Consider the following 16,072-nt stretch of genomic DNA (forward strand, 5'->3'; position numbering starts at 1 on the left):
TACCACTGGCCTTTTTTCCCTTTTGCTTGTGTTCCAGAGGCCACACACGGAGCACCAGCCACCTGCACCACCAGGCAACGGATTGTGTAAGGTGTCCAACCGTCTGGGTACATGAGTGTTTTTCTTCCACATTAGTTTACGTTTGTCCCAGCTGCGTTAGAATTTAGATTCTGCGCATTCCCTGGCTCTCATGACCACATTCTTTTGCCCTCACACTACCTCTTTGTCATCTACCAACTGAGTAAGCATTGTTTGCCTGGCCTGGCTCATGAAAGGGGACCTCGATGAAGAGTAAACTTCACATTTTCTGGGCTTCCTTATCCTAGTGCCCAACGCTAGAAGGGCGGCCCAGTGTTTGGTGACCTCCCGCATTAGGTTAACGATCTGGGTCTGGGCCCGGGCTGGATAATGAGCCCGTGAATAATGGGGAACTGATTGTCAGAGCCTTATCGTGGTGAAGCTCGCTTTGTCCTCGGCTCCGCTGCCTTCTCTCCAAGCATCTTTTCTTAATCTGTCGAAGCTAATGGGTTTATGTGGCAGGCATAAACCCTCACAAGCTCCGATTCGAGCCGCTGTGCACGGATTCAGTCTCAGATGTTTGTACACTTACGGGCTTGTAAAAGAGTGAAAGAAAGATGGTAGATAAACTTACAGAAAGCCTTCTGTTAGAGGCCTGAAAAAAGGTTCTACTTATTTCTCTCCTGTAACAGGAGTCTTGAAAAGCCCAAAGGAAGGTGCAGAAAAGCGTGAAAGAGGAACACGGCATGGTCCCGCCCCGCACACAGCCCAGCACCCTGTATTTCCTTCCACCACACCTGCCCCACGCAATCAACCGATACATGCCCACCAGGAGGAGATGCACTGGGAAAAAAAAATTCCTTCTGCTGCACGTCTAGGAAAAAAACAGGCCAAGGCTTTCTGAAGTCTTTGTTGTCCTTCCCAAAGGAACAGCCTGATATTGGTAAAAATTTTACTTGTTATGATTAAAGCTTGTTGGGGGAAAATTAGTAACGAAGAATTTCTTAGGTGCTTACTGTTTTTGCAAGTATGTATCCAAGGGGATGAGCTAGAATCACTCTGGAACTCACAATCCTAGCCTCATTAGTAATCTTACACACAGTCCAGGGTCCAAACAGGAGCTAGGCTTTAAAAAATGGTTACTAATTTTGAGCAGGTAGGTGGGCTCAAGGAGATGGGGTGGTCTCAGCTCACCATTGGCTGAGGAAGAGGACCTCTCTACCTCCTAGTGCTTCGGATTCAGTTTTTATCTAGAGTTTAAGAGGTAAGGCCAAAGAGCACTATGCACTTCTATTTCCAGGTAACAGTTCCTTTAATTAGTCTCTACTCCAGTCCACTGGTAAGGCTAAATAACTGAGAGGGACAGAGGGAGAATGGGGTGGGGGGGAGAGGAAGAGAGAGAGAGAGATAGAGGGGGAATTAGAGAGAGGAAGCCAGGTGGCTTCTGCTTGCTTTCAAATTAGACCGCAGAGGGCAAGAAAGAGGCAGGTTTCAGGCACTTGGTAAACTGAAAGCAAACTTCTTTATTGTACACAGTACAGAATATAACGCAGCTTGGCAGGATGCATACGGCCCTGCGCAGGGGAAAGTACTTCAAATCAACTGGCAGGTTAAAGCCTTTCTGCACTGTAGACTTTCCACACTCTGGAAAAGAAGCGAAAACAAAAGAAAACAAATAAAAAACCAAAACCATCCGGGAGGTGCATGAGTCCAATGGGAATGCAACGGTGATGCGCCATCCTGTGTCCCGTGACAGTACAGGCCCCATAGTTACAGGGGGGCGGTGGGGGGAGCTCAGGCTACAGAGGGTTATTTCATACTTGCTAAGACAGCATAAATTCATCAAAAAAAGAAAACCCAAACCAGGATAAGAAAGAATATAAAACAAAACAGAAACAAAAAAACCAAAATCCTATACAGCATTTACAACAAATAAATCTCTAGCCAGCTGGGGGTAAAATATGCATCTATATATAGACTATGTGTAGGTTAGAGAGCTATAAATATGGTTGGGAAAGAGTCCTTTGATTAGAGTACAATGCTAATTAAGGCCCAAGCTAGAGGTTCAATACCTTGGCGGGCTAATTAGCTTCCAGTAGAGGAAAACCTCATGTGTTCGTTGCTATAAAACGCACCCCTTCTCCCTATGAACCTCTTCGCAGACGTGCGGCTGCTGGTCAGAAGGGGGACTGGCGGAGACGGGCGCACGCCCCAGTCAGAGGCAAACAACTCAAAGCGTGTTTCTTCCCCTCACCGAGTCAGCACTCGGTGTGGCGCGGCGGCAGACCAGCGGCCATTCTCAGCGTGCTAAGTGCCGCGGGGGGCGCGGGATCCTACAGCGGAGCAGGCAGCAAGACTCTACCACTTCCTAGGAACTTCTCCTCTACTCTGAGGCCGACTTGCACATCGCTTTAGCTGGGTGGTGGAAAACTTTTCCAATATCATACAGCAACCGGAGTAAACCTTTTTCTTTTTCTTTTTTTTTTTTAAGGTGGTGGGAAACTAAAATGCTAGCACTGTTTTTTTACCTGTCAGTGTCACACGTACATCTCAAACCCTATTGAATCATATGCAGGGTTTAAAGTCCAAGGATTAAAGAAAAAAAAAAAAAAGAAAAGAAAACAAACTGATGAAATGGAAGTTGTCATCGGTCATGCCCGGGGAGACATCCCCAGGGTTCCCACCGGGTGGCCAGGTGTCAAATGGACATGACGCGTATTATGTACATATGCTTTCCAGAGAGGGCATGTTAGAGGACACGGGGAACTATACACATAGAATCTAAGTGGTGTGTCCGGGCTGCCCTGCACACCTCAAAAATGTACAACTCAGGTGCAAATGTTCCGTCAGGCTGTCTGGTGCAGAAAGCACAAAGCAGGCAATAGAGTGGGCTTGTGCGCGGCTAAGGGGGCGCCCCCAGCAAAGCCCCTTTCAAGCTGCAGCGTCTTCATCAGTCGGCACTGCCCTGCTAAGGACGCAGTGCACAGTTACCAAAAGGTTTGTTTTTTTTTTTTTGCTTTAAATACCAAAACTACAAAAATCAGTTTATAAACTGTTTTTCCAAAACAACCACCAAAACAAAATGATCCCCCGAATCAAAGCAAAACAAAATACTGTCAAAAGTGTAAATCACCCTTCTAAAATGAAAGCCATCGACACACAGCCGTGTGACTGGGAAGAGAAAGGGGGCTTGTTCTACTTGGTGACCACATGGCTAGAAGGTTCCCAAGAGTAGCAACGGTTTATTATTTGAGAACCATGGAGTGGGTAACAGCTGTTCTGACTTTCCCCCCTTCTTTCTAGACGGAGGGGGAAAACATTTCAGCTTGAGCTAGAAGAACTCTCCGAATTTTAAGATCTACTTTTAACCCTTTGCGGGTTGAGCCTCCCCAGCTTCTTAGCCGACCGTTCTATAGGTTTGTCATTTCTTTTTCAATAAATTGTGCAAATCAGAGCCCTTCTATGTAAAGGCAATTAGTAGTCCATGATCAATGCAGATTGTCACACACTCTTGTCCTGGTTTGTGGGCACTAACCTGAACAAGGTATTGCTTTGCATATATTGTCCATGGGAAGGAGGCTCCATTGCAATCTCTTCCCAGTAACCTTGTCAGGATCAGAGCTGAGGCACCAGCCTTTTGATGGCTTTTCCGCCCCTGCCCTTTTCCCACTCCCCAGCCAAGGTATCTGTCTTTAAGGGTGCCAATCCAGAGACAGCTTGGGTTCTCCCGATAATACTCAAAGGGCAAGCTTTAGGAACAGCCAAAAACACAAACAAAACCACTGCCCTCGTTTGCCTGAATGGGAACTGCTAGCTCTAGGGTTCGGCCGCTCAGCCACTCAGAAACTTAGTAAGCAAAGCCCTCGGCGTAGGGGAGGCTGCTGCAGCGATCCATGTCCAGGAGGTAAGCCGGGCTGTCTTCAAAGTGGGTCAGCGGCAGGGTATCCTCCTCGCTGAGGTGACACTCGGACTCTGCTTTCAGGAACGGACGCTGGTTGTCGGGGAAGGCCATGGAGAAAAGGGCATCCGGGTCACAGACGAATTTATAGACGTATCGCTCCCCAGCCACCTGAGAGAGAGAAAACACACCTTCTCAGGCCCAGCTGGAACAGGGCATGGGGGGGGAAGGGGAAACCCAGGGAAGGATGATGAGGTATTTTTACGTCATCAGGTTCTCAAGGAGCCAGGGACCAAAGGAGGCTCATTAGTAGCTGATTGTCCAAATCATTCAGATTTATTTTGATAAATCTCGGGGACCTGTTATCTGCCAAGGGTTTTGCTGACACCACCGCTCAGCAGTTGAAGACATCTGAATTTCAGATTCACAGTAGATAGGCTCGCCATTTATTTATTTATTTATTTAAGTCCTTTTAGAGGAAAATTCTCACTGTGTCGTACTCATAGCTTAGAAAGAAAGGTTATGTCGAGGCTGGTGCTTGGTGTTACAAGGAGGATTGAAAAGTGAAAGGCAGAAGGTCAGACCCTGTTTTCAGTTACCACCGAAGTTCACAGTCTTCACAGTACTGCTTTGTTATTTGGAAGGGCTAGGAATTTGATCAGTAGAGCCTATGTAGAAATTTAAATGTGTTCCAAAGCCAAATAAAATTGCTTTTTGGCTTAGCTGCAGTTTTAAATTATGCATTCCGTGGTTCTGCTACACCGAAGAACTGCGAACTACCTTTTTATGAATTTTATGCATTATAATATTATTAGAACCAAAGGTTTTGATTCGAAGGCCTCATGATGTAGTTGATGAGCCATCCAGGTCACCGGGATCAGCTATTCTCTGCTGGTCATTTAGCGTCAGTGCAAGAGGACCCAACCCCTGAAAATCAAACCTGATAACACGCTCTGCTTGGGTAATGCAAAGCGGTAAGGGAAGGCAGCTGAAATTACTGATCAAATATTTTTACGCTCAAAAATTCGAAAGGTTGAAGTTAACTCTGCCCTTTGGTCATTCTGTTGTGATTCTAAAATCTCTTTTAATTGCAGAAATATGGCTTTGCTTCCAAATCTTAGGTTTAAAAAAATCCACTGCTACACTGGCAGCTTGTAGAGGTAACAGCAGAATTCTAATAGGTCCGAAAGCTTATTTTATGGTGACATGTCTGTCTAGTCACCAGAACATGGCTGTTTGCGCCAACGTTCTTTGGAATTCAAACACTAGGAACCAGGGGCTGTGGGAGTGAAACGGGACAAGCAACATCTTCACCAAAGCAAGTCAAGGGTAGCAGATGTACGCGATCCATCAACCCTATTTAGTTTTTTAAGCTACAGACTTACCCTAAATCTCTTGATGCCCCACCCCAAAAGCCAGTACATATACACAGCAGAGGGAGGCAAAAGGGCATAGTGGAAATAATATGAGATCAGGGGCCAGGAGTGGATGGCTTCCCCTCCTCGTTCAGTCACTAATGAGTCTTAACCTCTGTGCACTTCAATCCTCCCTTTTAAAAGCTGAGGGTTTGGGACCACAGCTTTTCTACCTCTCTCCTCACACGGGCATGCTATCATTCACCTTTAATTAGTTCTCTTTCACTCACGGGTCATGTCATAAATATAACAACAATCCTTTACATTGGGTAGCACAGTATTATCTCTGGAACATTTTCACATATATTACCCTGTGAAATTACAGCAGGGTTTTTTTGTTGTTTTTTTTTTAATCTCCACTTTTATTAGGAAGAGAGGCTTTGAGAGGTTAATATAAAGCACCCAACTAATAAATGAGAGCATTAGGATCTGAACCCATCCAAGCCTCATTCTTGTGCCTTCCTGTACTCTTTGCCTGCCTTGTTCTCAGAAATGAAGTTCTCTTCTACTTCTTGAAACAACTGACGACCTAGTCACAGGGACAACTCAGTCGGTAGTTCAAGTGATTATGTCTTGTCACATTCCCTCAGGTTGGATCTGGAGTTGGGAACAGCGAAGGAATGACAGCACTTCTTCCTGAATTTTAGGATTCCACCTAATAGTATTAACATTAAAAGGGGAGTGAGTGTGTGTGTGTGTGTGTGTGTGTGAGAAGTTTGGGGGAAATGGAAAGTGATGGCTAGTGGGTTTGGGGTTTCTTTCTGGGGTGATAAGATCTTCTAAAGTTGATTGTGGTGATGGTTGCACAACTCTGTGAATATATTTAAAAAACCGCTGAATTGTACACCTTACACAAAGGGGAAATCGAGCAACCACCCTTCCTAGGTTATCTATCAACTCTGTGCCAAGCACTGAAGTCAAACCCCCAGCTCTGCCCCCCAGGAGCTTACATTACAGTACAGAGAGAAGGGCTGTGAGAGAAAGGTGTGCAGGTGCGACCGGAAGCAGGAAAGGACACCCAGTCCCAGGACTTCAGATTCTTGGGAGTGATGCAGGGATGATTGGCTGGCCGGTAATGAAGGCATTCGGAATGTTCTGGTTCTTAAATAGGATGATAGCTTAATAGGTGAGGTTTTTTTTCATTTTCAAATATGCTTGATGACCTCCATGCACATGGTGTATATTCTTTGGTAAACAAATCCTACATTAATTAAGAGAAGATGGCCGTGCCAGCGAGAGCAGTCAAGTGTGGGTGAGGAAACAGGAATTGGGTGATAGTTCCCAGACTGGGAATAGCCTTACAGTCTGTATGAAGCACTAGAAAGTCTGTAAGACTTTATCTTTAACTTCACCTTTCTTCTTTATCCAGAGGACCATGGCAAGCTGTTTAATATTTTTTAAGATGGTGAGAGGAATATGGGGTCACATTACCACCTGCCTATGAGAAAGATCAGCCTGGCTTCGGCACAGACAAGTTCTCAGCGGCAATGGCCATATGCTTCTGCCAAGTGCATCTTATTGGCCACCCACCACACAGACTGCCTAAATGTGTAAATGCTAGAATCTGGGCAACAGCACGGCATAAAATATGGTGGCTTAAGAAAGATGAACCAACCAGTGATTAACCATCCCCAACTTCTCCCTATCCACGGGATTTTCAGATTTTGTGCCAGTTTCCTCAAAATATGCCTTATCCTTTATTTTGCAAAGAGTGAGCTGGTACTAGGTGATTCTGCTGCCATTTTACAAACCTTGGGGTTTTTTTAACTTGCGTTCCAGTTTTTTCTGTAAATTCTGAAAGAGAAATAGGATTTCCTTACTCCTCTAACGCTATTGAGAGTCTTTAACCAAGATATTTAGAGGTCTGGGTGTTTTGACAGCTGAAGACTTCAACTCAGCTCTTATGGCAGTGGAGGCCTTCAAGTTGATTCCTTCATGTACTCCTTTATGGATGCAATTGTTGGCCTATGTTTCTGGACATTTTTGTAATTAGAGGCAGTTTAAGTAAAACCAGGGAGCCTAATTTTCCTATAGTGTGTTCCACGTGCAACCTGTGGTGTTCATTTTCCCAAGAGCATTAAAGTATCCTTTATATCTCATTTGACTCTTAAGTTTGTTCTCCCAAGATTTTTTCCTACCACAGAATCACTTACAAGGCTAACATTTTCTCCTAGCCATTATAAACAGTCACATCATAGAAGCCCTTGACATTTTCTTTGAAAGTGGTCAGAGTGGTCTAGGTGCTTCTTATAATGGCTCACCTTCTGCATGATGCCCTTTTCGTAGTAATAGCGTAGAGAACGGCTGAGCTTGTCATAGTTCATGGCTGGCCGGTTCTTTTGGATGCCCCAACGCCGAGCAACCTAAAGAGACAGGAAAGTAGAGAGCAATGCAAACTCATTCCCTGGGCCTAGTGGTATTCTCCCAATCCCAGGAGCGCCAGTTCTGTGATTTGACTGCTTTGGTCAATAGTCCACTTCCCTGACCTGGAAGCAAAAATACTTAATTCCCTCAAGACCCAACATTCAACAAAGGTGATGATTCAGTCACAACCGCTAAGAGAGGTGAGATCCAGAGGTGGAAGAATCCTAGCACTTTAAGATTGCAGAGGGCTTGGCTAATGTCCCAGAGGAAGCAGGCTCTCTACTGTTTCTCCACATATGAATTATTGACCAATATCCATAGACCATTAACATGTTGCCATTAAGTGCTATGGTTTCTGTAGCAGTCAATAAGGAATAATTAGAATGGTCATTCCTGAAACATTAGGAACACACTAGTGAGTTGCTAATGGGCCAGCAGAGCAAAAGTTCAATTCTAATAAGATTGGCGAGGGGCTGGGAGCTGTTTACTTACTGCAGCTCATGGAGTAAGGGGGAACCAGATCATTCCAGCCCACTGCCATCCAATCCCCTGCTCCCAGCAGACTTGCAGAATGGACATTAAAACATGCAGCACCATTATCCACTTAATGAAAAATTAACAGGGCTTCCCAAACAGTTCTGAAGTGCATTATATCCAACCCAGTCCACCTGAGGTGCAGTGATGGGGAGATGTAATTGGAGCTTTGGGCAAAGAAGCCTTATAGCAAGAAAACTTCCTAGTGGACTTTACCCAATTGTCGGGACAGCCAAGCAATTTCTGTTCTCAAGTATCTCAACATCCAAATCCTACTTGTAAGGGCAACCGTCCGTGTAGGAGGAGAGTAACTCTAGAAATGGGAGTCTCCTCAGAGGTCTTTAAATGTATGGAAACCAGGGGCCATGTTTTGAATATTTGAGGTCACTTTTGGAAACTTAAAAAAAACACACACAAAATAACTATATTCCTTTGAGCTTTAAAAAAACAGATGTTACACATGGAATGGGAAGTAGGGAGACTGCAAATGGGAAAAGCGGATCATAAAAAAGCATTTCACTTAAAATACTTCCTTAAAGCATCTGGGCAGAATGAAAGCAACATCTTCTGAAATCAGGATTCTAAAATGACCTTTAAAAATACCAGAAATGATCTGATAAGCAAGGAAGAATGCGTCTGTCCTAATTACATTAGAATAATTCAATAGCCATGATTCCTCTCTGACTTGCAACAGACCGTGTGAAAGCGAAGTTTCCATTCGTTTGCCCTGGGCCCCGTATGGCACGCATGATGTCCCTGGCTCTCCTTTCTCCATACTGCACCCATTCAAGTGTCTCTTCGAAATAGCCAAAAAGGCACAATTCACCAAAAATCCATCCTTTGGTTAGAGAAGATAAACATTTTAGACCAACAGAAACAGCAGTGCAAGGGAGACCTGCGCAACCAATACATGTCCTTCCATCCTGTTCCAAAGAAAGGACACTACGAAGCTGTCCTTGAACTGCTGTGAGCCCGCAAGTGATGCAGGGCACCTGAAAGGAAGCCCGGCCTCATCGCCTTACTGGATTCAGTGGTGGAAATCAATTCTGGAATATTCTTCAACTTCAGCCTTGACCTCTCTTTGCCGTCACTTGCATAGGCAATGGCTTACTGGAGCGAGGTTCTGTACATGCATCGACTTCCGAGCAGCTCTGGTAGCCATAGTTACTGACTCATCCTCTTGGGCCGGGGCCCTGTGATTCAGTAGCCTTCCCCAGGGCTGCTCCTCCCACAGTAATGCATGATGCGGCACAACCGTAAGCTGCTGGAAATGAGGGCTGCCCTACTTCTGGGGGGAGGGGAGCAGGCAAGAGCTTGTTAGCAGCTCTTTCTTTCATTTTCCCATTCATTACTTTGATCACACGCATCTTGAGGACAGAGGCCGAGAAAGAGTTAAAAAAAAAAAACCTCACATTTTTTTCCCCTCCCTTTTCAAGAGAGAGCAAGCCACAGCACGGGGAGCAGCTCTTTCTCGCAGCCCATCCTTTTAAACCTCCCCATGGCATCAGTTATCTGCCACATGTTCAACAAACAACCCTACCCCCCAAAATATTCATTAATGCAGATTCACAGTTAAAATGGCTCCAGATTAAAGCCGAGTCAGTCATAATTGAGAGGGTGCTAAGCTGGATGACTATCAAAAGACATTTGATTAGGGGGCCTGCCAAAACGCAGTTCTAAAACCACAATTTCCATGCACAGTGTAATGGATATTATGGATAATTACCCAGAGTGCACTACTCAGCCACACAGCTGCCTACAATTACGTCCCAAACAGCTTCCTCCTCCGCTTCACCCTTCAAGCTCCCCCCATGACAACGTCTTCCAGCTTTCTCGAGGAGTTGGTCTCTTCCTGACTTTAACAAAGAGTGGGGACGGCAAAGTTATACAACCAGTAGGGAAAGAGCTCAACCAACGCTGCATGCGGCATGTCCTGCGGCCCAAGTGCGCACACGGCACAGAAGCGGTTCTGGAACGTCAGAGAACCGAACACTCAGAGCTCGCGGAGCGCTGGGGGATTTCAAGGTGGGGTGGAAAGAAGTACTTCCTGCAGAAACGAAGCGGTCCCGTCAGCCGAGGGAGGTGCAAGGCCACCAGAGGCCTCTCGTGTGACTTGGCTACTTGGCATTTATGAGCGTTTTGGATTAATATTAGTTTCTCTATGAAGTACGAAAGCAGGCGCCCTTTGCCATCTGTTCATCATTGTCTTTCCTGCTGGTAGGAGAGCAGAAGATTCAATAACAGCTTTACAGAGGGTCATAACCAGGTTTACCTGCAACAACACAGGCTCTGCTTAGGCCCGAGGCAGTGGCAATAAAGTAATAAAAGCTCCTGTTTGTGAAATGAGATAAATCAATAAGGACTGGCCTCATGACAGACGTGCTTGCAGCAAGCCTCAGTGGGTCCGGGCAACACGCTTTCTTCAAGCCTCCTACCAACCAGGCCAAGAAGGTGGGGTGGATGGCTCTCGAGCATGGCGCCATTTCCACATGACTTGCCCCAGGAGAAGACTCCGAAAAACACAGGCATACCAAACTCTGGCTTTGAAGGGAGACTCAGTCTTAACGGAAACGGCTGATGATAGGAGATGTTGACACACTTTCATTGTTATGAAGGATACAAGACAGGGAACACCACAGATCCTTCTTTTATAACTGCCTTTAGTGAAGCCTTCCTTGCCCCTCCTACCAGCTAGGATTCTTTAGACTTTCCAATCCACATAGTCTCCTTTTCTCATTTTAACTTTCAGACCATTTTCTTCTTCCAAATCAAGTGCCAAGTGGCTACTTCCTGCTGTTAACCCCCCGGGGCCAACTGATACCCTTGGTGGGCTGAAGTGAGCCCCGGAGTTAATTGAACATCTCAAACTGCCCTTCTTGCTCAATGCCTTCCAAGGGGACTGTTCCCATTTCATTTACACCCAACCCAAAGATACCTTTTGCTCTGCTGGTTTAGCATATAATACCTAGGTATATGCTACCAAAAGAAGCCTACATCAGATTTTCAGGGCATTTTTTTTTCCCATTTATAATCTCTCTCGAGTCTAAATCAAATAGAAATTTGAAATCAACCCCTTTGGAATATGCCAAACTGAGAACATGATTTAATTTACTTTGCTATGTGATATTCAGGAAAGGGGTTCTGTAGATTCTCCCCATTGAAGAAATGGTCCTGGTGCTGTCTGTAGGCCTTTCTGTCTATAGTTCTGGTGGTGTTTCTTTTTCTATTAAAATAATGAAGGTTTGGGCTACCTCTCAACTATTGTGATGCCACATAATACACTTAAGAAAAATCTAGGCTCATAAGATTGACCCATTTCTGATCATTTTCTCTCTCTAGGGTAGAGCCATTTGAAATATATGGTGGGGTAGTTGCGTCTGATATTACCAAAATGTCATACAATATGTTCATGTAGCCTCAAATATAGCCTGTGACATACGAGGACCCACACCAAAACAAGCTGGTATCACTGAAACAACACTTGAAAAAGACTTTCCAAGATGGAAAACAGATGCTATGTGGATGCCTGTCTTCATGGCCTCACTCTTCTGATTTTGCAGACGTGTTACTAGTACTTTTTGTGTTTTCTACAGTGGAGAACTCTGCCTGTTCCCAAATTGTAAATTGTCCTATTACTAGGAAGAGAACTACCAAGCCCATTGGCCAGGCCAGAATTTGAATGAGAAGGAAGAGCAAACTTAACACAGTAAAAAGCCTCAGTGGAGAACTAAACAAGAGCAGACATCATCATCATCATCATCAACCAATCAAATATCCTCCAAGCCCAGCACCAGTGCTTACCTCCTCAGGCTCTATCAGCTTAAACTCCATGCCACGGCCCGTCCAGGCAATGAAGTGGGCATTGGCTGGGTCATCAAGCAGGGTAACCAGGAACTGCCACAGCTGAAGAGAACCTCGCCTCTGGTAAGGAGGCCCCTCCCGATACATGGTGGGTTCTTGTTTGACTTTGCCTATTTGGGACGAGGATATACATGCAATACTTTAGTCTTAGGTTTCTTGGACAATCTGGGCATGACGGAGTTGTTAATGCCAACTTGGCGTTCACAAGACTGAGGCATTCCGATACCTCTGACATTCCGGCTTAGCAACAAACTGGAGGGGCTACTCACCTTCCAGTCTCTCAGGAACAACACAAGTGTCATCAAAGTACAACCGGGGATCTTTTTCATATGAAAAACCTGAAGGAAAATTTAAAAAGAAAGACCATGTTGCTTAACAAATTCTATCTGTATTCTACTAAAACTCCGGCTTTCAGGACTAAAATGGAATTCTACTATTTCAGCTCCTAAGCCCTACTAATTGCCATATGTATGCCAGACTGAATTTGGGGGGCCTTCAAAAGGACTTAGGTGTTCGTGTTCTGATGTCTCAGTCAGTGAAGCGTCGATTCCTGCCATTCAAGCTAAAACTGCAGGGAAGTGCTGAGTCACCAATAAGTTCCTTCACATCTTGTTATGAGGTCTGTATAGGTCAGTGTTGCTGTGACTAAGCTTTTATATCTGAGAAGACATCTCATCTATTTCAGTTGGCCTAGCCGGGAGGATTTGGTTGATCTGTACATAGTCTTGCCATTTTCCTTTTAGCAAATATTAATTTCAACCTTTCTCAGGACTTGTCGAGGCTGCCCGTGTACCTCATTCAATTATGAAAGAGCTTGGAGGGTAGACAATGCTGCCAAAATGAGTAAAGACTTGGGCCTGTGGAGGATTGTGACCAGCGACAAGTTTAAAAGCAAGCTGGAAGTATTATCACCAAACATAATGGAAGAAATCTGAAGAGACTTTCCACCAATAAAAACGTATTCATTATAGAGACAACAAAACAGAGGTCAAAAAAGGGGAACTGATGGGCTCAACACATGTAAGTGGAAATGAAAGGAAAAGAGGGCAAAAAGTGAAAGGGGTCAAGGAGAAGGAAGGATGAAGGGGGCGCCTGGGTGGCTCAGTTGTTAAGCGTCTGCCTTCGGCTCAGGTCATGATCCCAGCCTCCTGGGATCGAGTCCCGCATTGGGCTCACTGCTCCGCTGGAAGCCTGCTTCTCCCTCTCCCACTCCCCCTGCTTGTGTTCCCTCTCTCACTGTCTCTCTCTGACAAATAAATAAATAAAATCTTAAAAAAAAAAAAAAAAGGAGAAGGAAGGATGGCCGGCACTCTCAATCCACACACCCTTAATGTGCACTCCGCGCTGACCACCCAGTCATGTCACCAGGGACCCTGACAAGATCAGCTGTTCAAATCAAAGTCAGTTAATAGGCTTGATGGGGACCCTATCCCTCCCTGTGGTCGAGCCTGCTCCTCTTCCAGCACACTCCTCAGCAGAGAGCCCCGGCAGCTCCCATGTGCTCAGCCCAGTGCCCTGCTCCATCCACCTGGCTGGGTACTACAGGGGTGTGTGTGCGTGTGTCTGGGGTGCGGCGGGGACAGGCCGCGAGGCTGCGCTGCAGTGAAGGACTAGCCTGAGATTCTGAGAGGGATTTGCTAGCACTTGAAAAGTCCACGGGTAAAGACGCCAAGAAATAAACGGCTGTTCTTTCTTCACAATTGGCCAAGATCAAGTTCTTCTTGGCAGGACCAGTGCCATGCTTAAAAGGCCTGGGACTGGGAAAGCACTGCCCAACTTGGAAGAAACTGAGATTATCTTGAGGTTTGTATTATTCATCTTTGTTTTCTCAGCCCCAAGAACTATTTCTCTGTTTGCTTCACGATATCAAAGGAAGTATATTTTATTGACATTTATTTATTATTTAATCCAATAAATATTTATGCCAGGCACCAGAAGAGGGTGGATAACAAGAAGAATAGAGACTCGGTTCTTGCTCTCATGGAGCTTGTACCCCGACGGGAGGAGACATATAATAAAGCAGGGAAAGAAAACTGAGCCTCGGGGTACTGTGGAGCATTACAGAGTGTGGGCCATGGAGCCAGAATGATGGACCTGGATGGGCTGTGTGACCTCTGTGCTCCAGCTTCCTCATTTGCAGACAGCGGAAGATGCTAATTGTATGAGAATTAGTTGTGTGAGAATATTATGAGTTATTAACATATGTTCTGTTACATTGATCTGTTTATCTTTATACCTCCGTGTCAAGAGTAGTTCCTGGCACATAACTATAAAATAAATGAATGTTAAAAAAATTAAGATAGTAATTGTACACTGTGATAAGTAGTATTAAGAAATGAATTGTAGGGGTGCCTGGGTGGCTCAGTCGGTTAAGCGTCCAACTCTTGATTTTGGCTCAGGTCAGGGTTGTGAGACTGGGCCTGAAGATTCTCTCTCTCCCTCCCCCTCTCCCCCAAAAAGAAATTAATCGGATAATGTGAGAGCTTTATCTTATATAGTCTCTGTTATGGATTCTAAATTCCTTGAGGATAAGGACCATGTCCTGAATATCTTAGTATCCTCATATCACCTCGTACATAATTAGTGCTCAACAAATATTTGAATAAATATGAAAGATTCTCCATTAAGAAAAGATTTAAGAATACAATGCTAGCTTTTAAGTCAGGGTTTCAGTGCCTCCTATGATAAATTTATTTTCCAGTCTGGTACTAGGAAACTGACTCTTATGACAAATTGTTATACTTTATATTATCAACAAGAATTACATAATCCCTTTTTCTTTCTTCTTTCTTTCTTTTTCTTTCTTTCTTTCTTCCTTCCTTCCTCTTTTTTTTTTTTTTTTTTTTTTGCCTTGGCTGCCAGGAAGCTATAAATTTCCTGACTTTCCATTTGGATTTTGACACTCCAGTGATGTTTTAATTGCCTCATTATAAAGTCATTATAAGTAAACTCCTTCAAAGTTTACACATCTGTCAAACTTGCCATGTTATTTTTAGTGCTCTTCTTCCTGTTCTTCCTCTAGGTAAGGATAATACATTCACAGTATACAGGAAAAAAAATGTAAATCTCAATGAAATTCTAGGTTTGGTTTTCAAACCAATCAGATGAGGGCCTGCCCATGAGTGTCGTTTCGGTGTATCTGCGGTTTCTAGTCACTGCCCCACGAGGTCCTCTAAAACATCTGCAAGATGCTGTTGGCTTAAGTGAAATTAAGTCAGTTGAATTTGCCCCAGCAGTTACAGCAGTTGTGGCCACAACCATCCCACCACTCAAAGGTGGCAGGAAGGAAGAACCTGTTTGAGGAGCCCAGTGGAGAGGAAAGATTTACCCGCCGCGCAGAGATTCCAGGTGAACGAGCACTAAGGCAGGATGGCTATCTTAGTAATCGCAGATGCCAATCAGAAACACTTGTCTCACTAACTGGCATCCGTGGTGAAGCCTATAGAAGAAGGAAGGAGAAGCCACATCATGGTAATTTAGAGTAATTAAGAATGCAGGTCTCTTTGAAACTAGCTTCTCCGATGCATGGGGGGTGGTCAGGGAGAGGAATGGGAAAGAGTAGGGGGGAAACACACAAACTCGCCTGATATTCTGTGTGTAGTAAGCAGTCCAATGCTTTACTAAAAATATTTCCTGTAAGAGCATGCTCCTTTCTAAATGTTGTAATTATGCACAATGTTTTCCTCCCTCTCTTCCCCCACTCCCTCCCAGTTTGCCTGCTGCAGACATCAGTTGCTGCCGCAGAAACATTCGGGAACCTGGAAGAGAGCCCCACACAGCTGTGCCGATCGATCACAGTCAGAGGTCCGGTAGACAGCTCTTCCTTCCCAGGGCTGGACACACATTCAGAATATTTTCGGGCACCCAGTGCAACCCCACTGGGTGTCCCCTCTCACCAGGTCAGCAGGAAGCAGCTACCCATAGAAATCACGCTTGTGAACCAATCACTTAAAAAACGAGCAGATGCTTCCTAGTACTGTCT

At 44.9% G+C, this 16,072-nt stretch overlaps 1 protein-coding gene across 2 annotated transcripts in view; it reads right to left on the minus strand.

Moving 5' to 3' along the window:
• Positions 1-1,521: 1,521 nt before the first annotated feature.
• ETV5 (ETS variant transcription factor 5) overlaps positions 1,522-16,072 on the minus strand; it is a 59,122-nt gene continuing 44,571 nt past the window's right edge. For both annotated transcript variants that reach the window (XM_034999768.1, XM_034999769.1), the window contains 4 exons: positions 12,360-12,428; positions 12,031-12,200; positions 7,593-7,694; positions 1,522-4,087 (listed from right to left, as the gene is read on the minus strand). In XM_034999768.1, coding sequence (XP_034855659.1) covers positions 3,866-4,087; positions 7,593-7,694; positions 12,031-12,200; positions 12,360-12,428 — 563 coding nt within the window. In that variant the 3' untranslated portion in view covers positions 1,522-3,865. The remainder of the gene's footprint in view (positions 4,088-7,592; positions 7,695-12,030; positions 12,201-12,359; positions 12,429-16,072) is intronic.

Source organism: Mirounga leonina, unplaced genomic scaffold (assembly GCF_011800145.1).
Source record: "Mirounga leonina isolate KUSES-001 unplaced genomic scaffold, KU_Mleo_1.0 Mir_115, whole genome shotgun sequence".
Lineage (NCBI taxonomy): Eukaryota > Metazoa > Chordata > Mammalia > Carnivora > Phocidae > Mirounga > Mirounga leonina.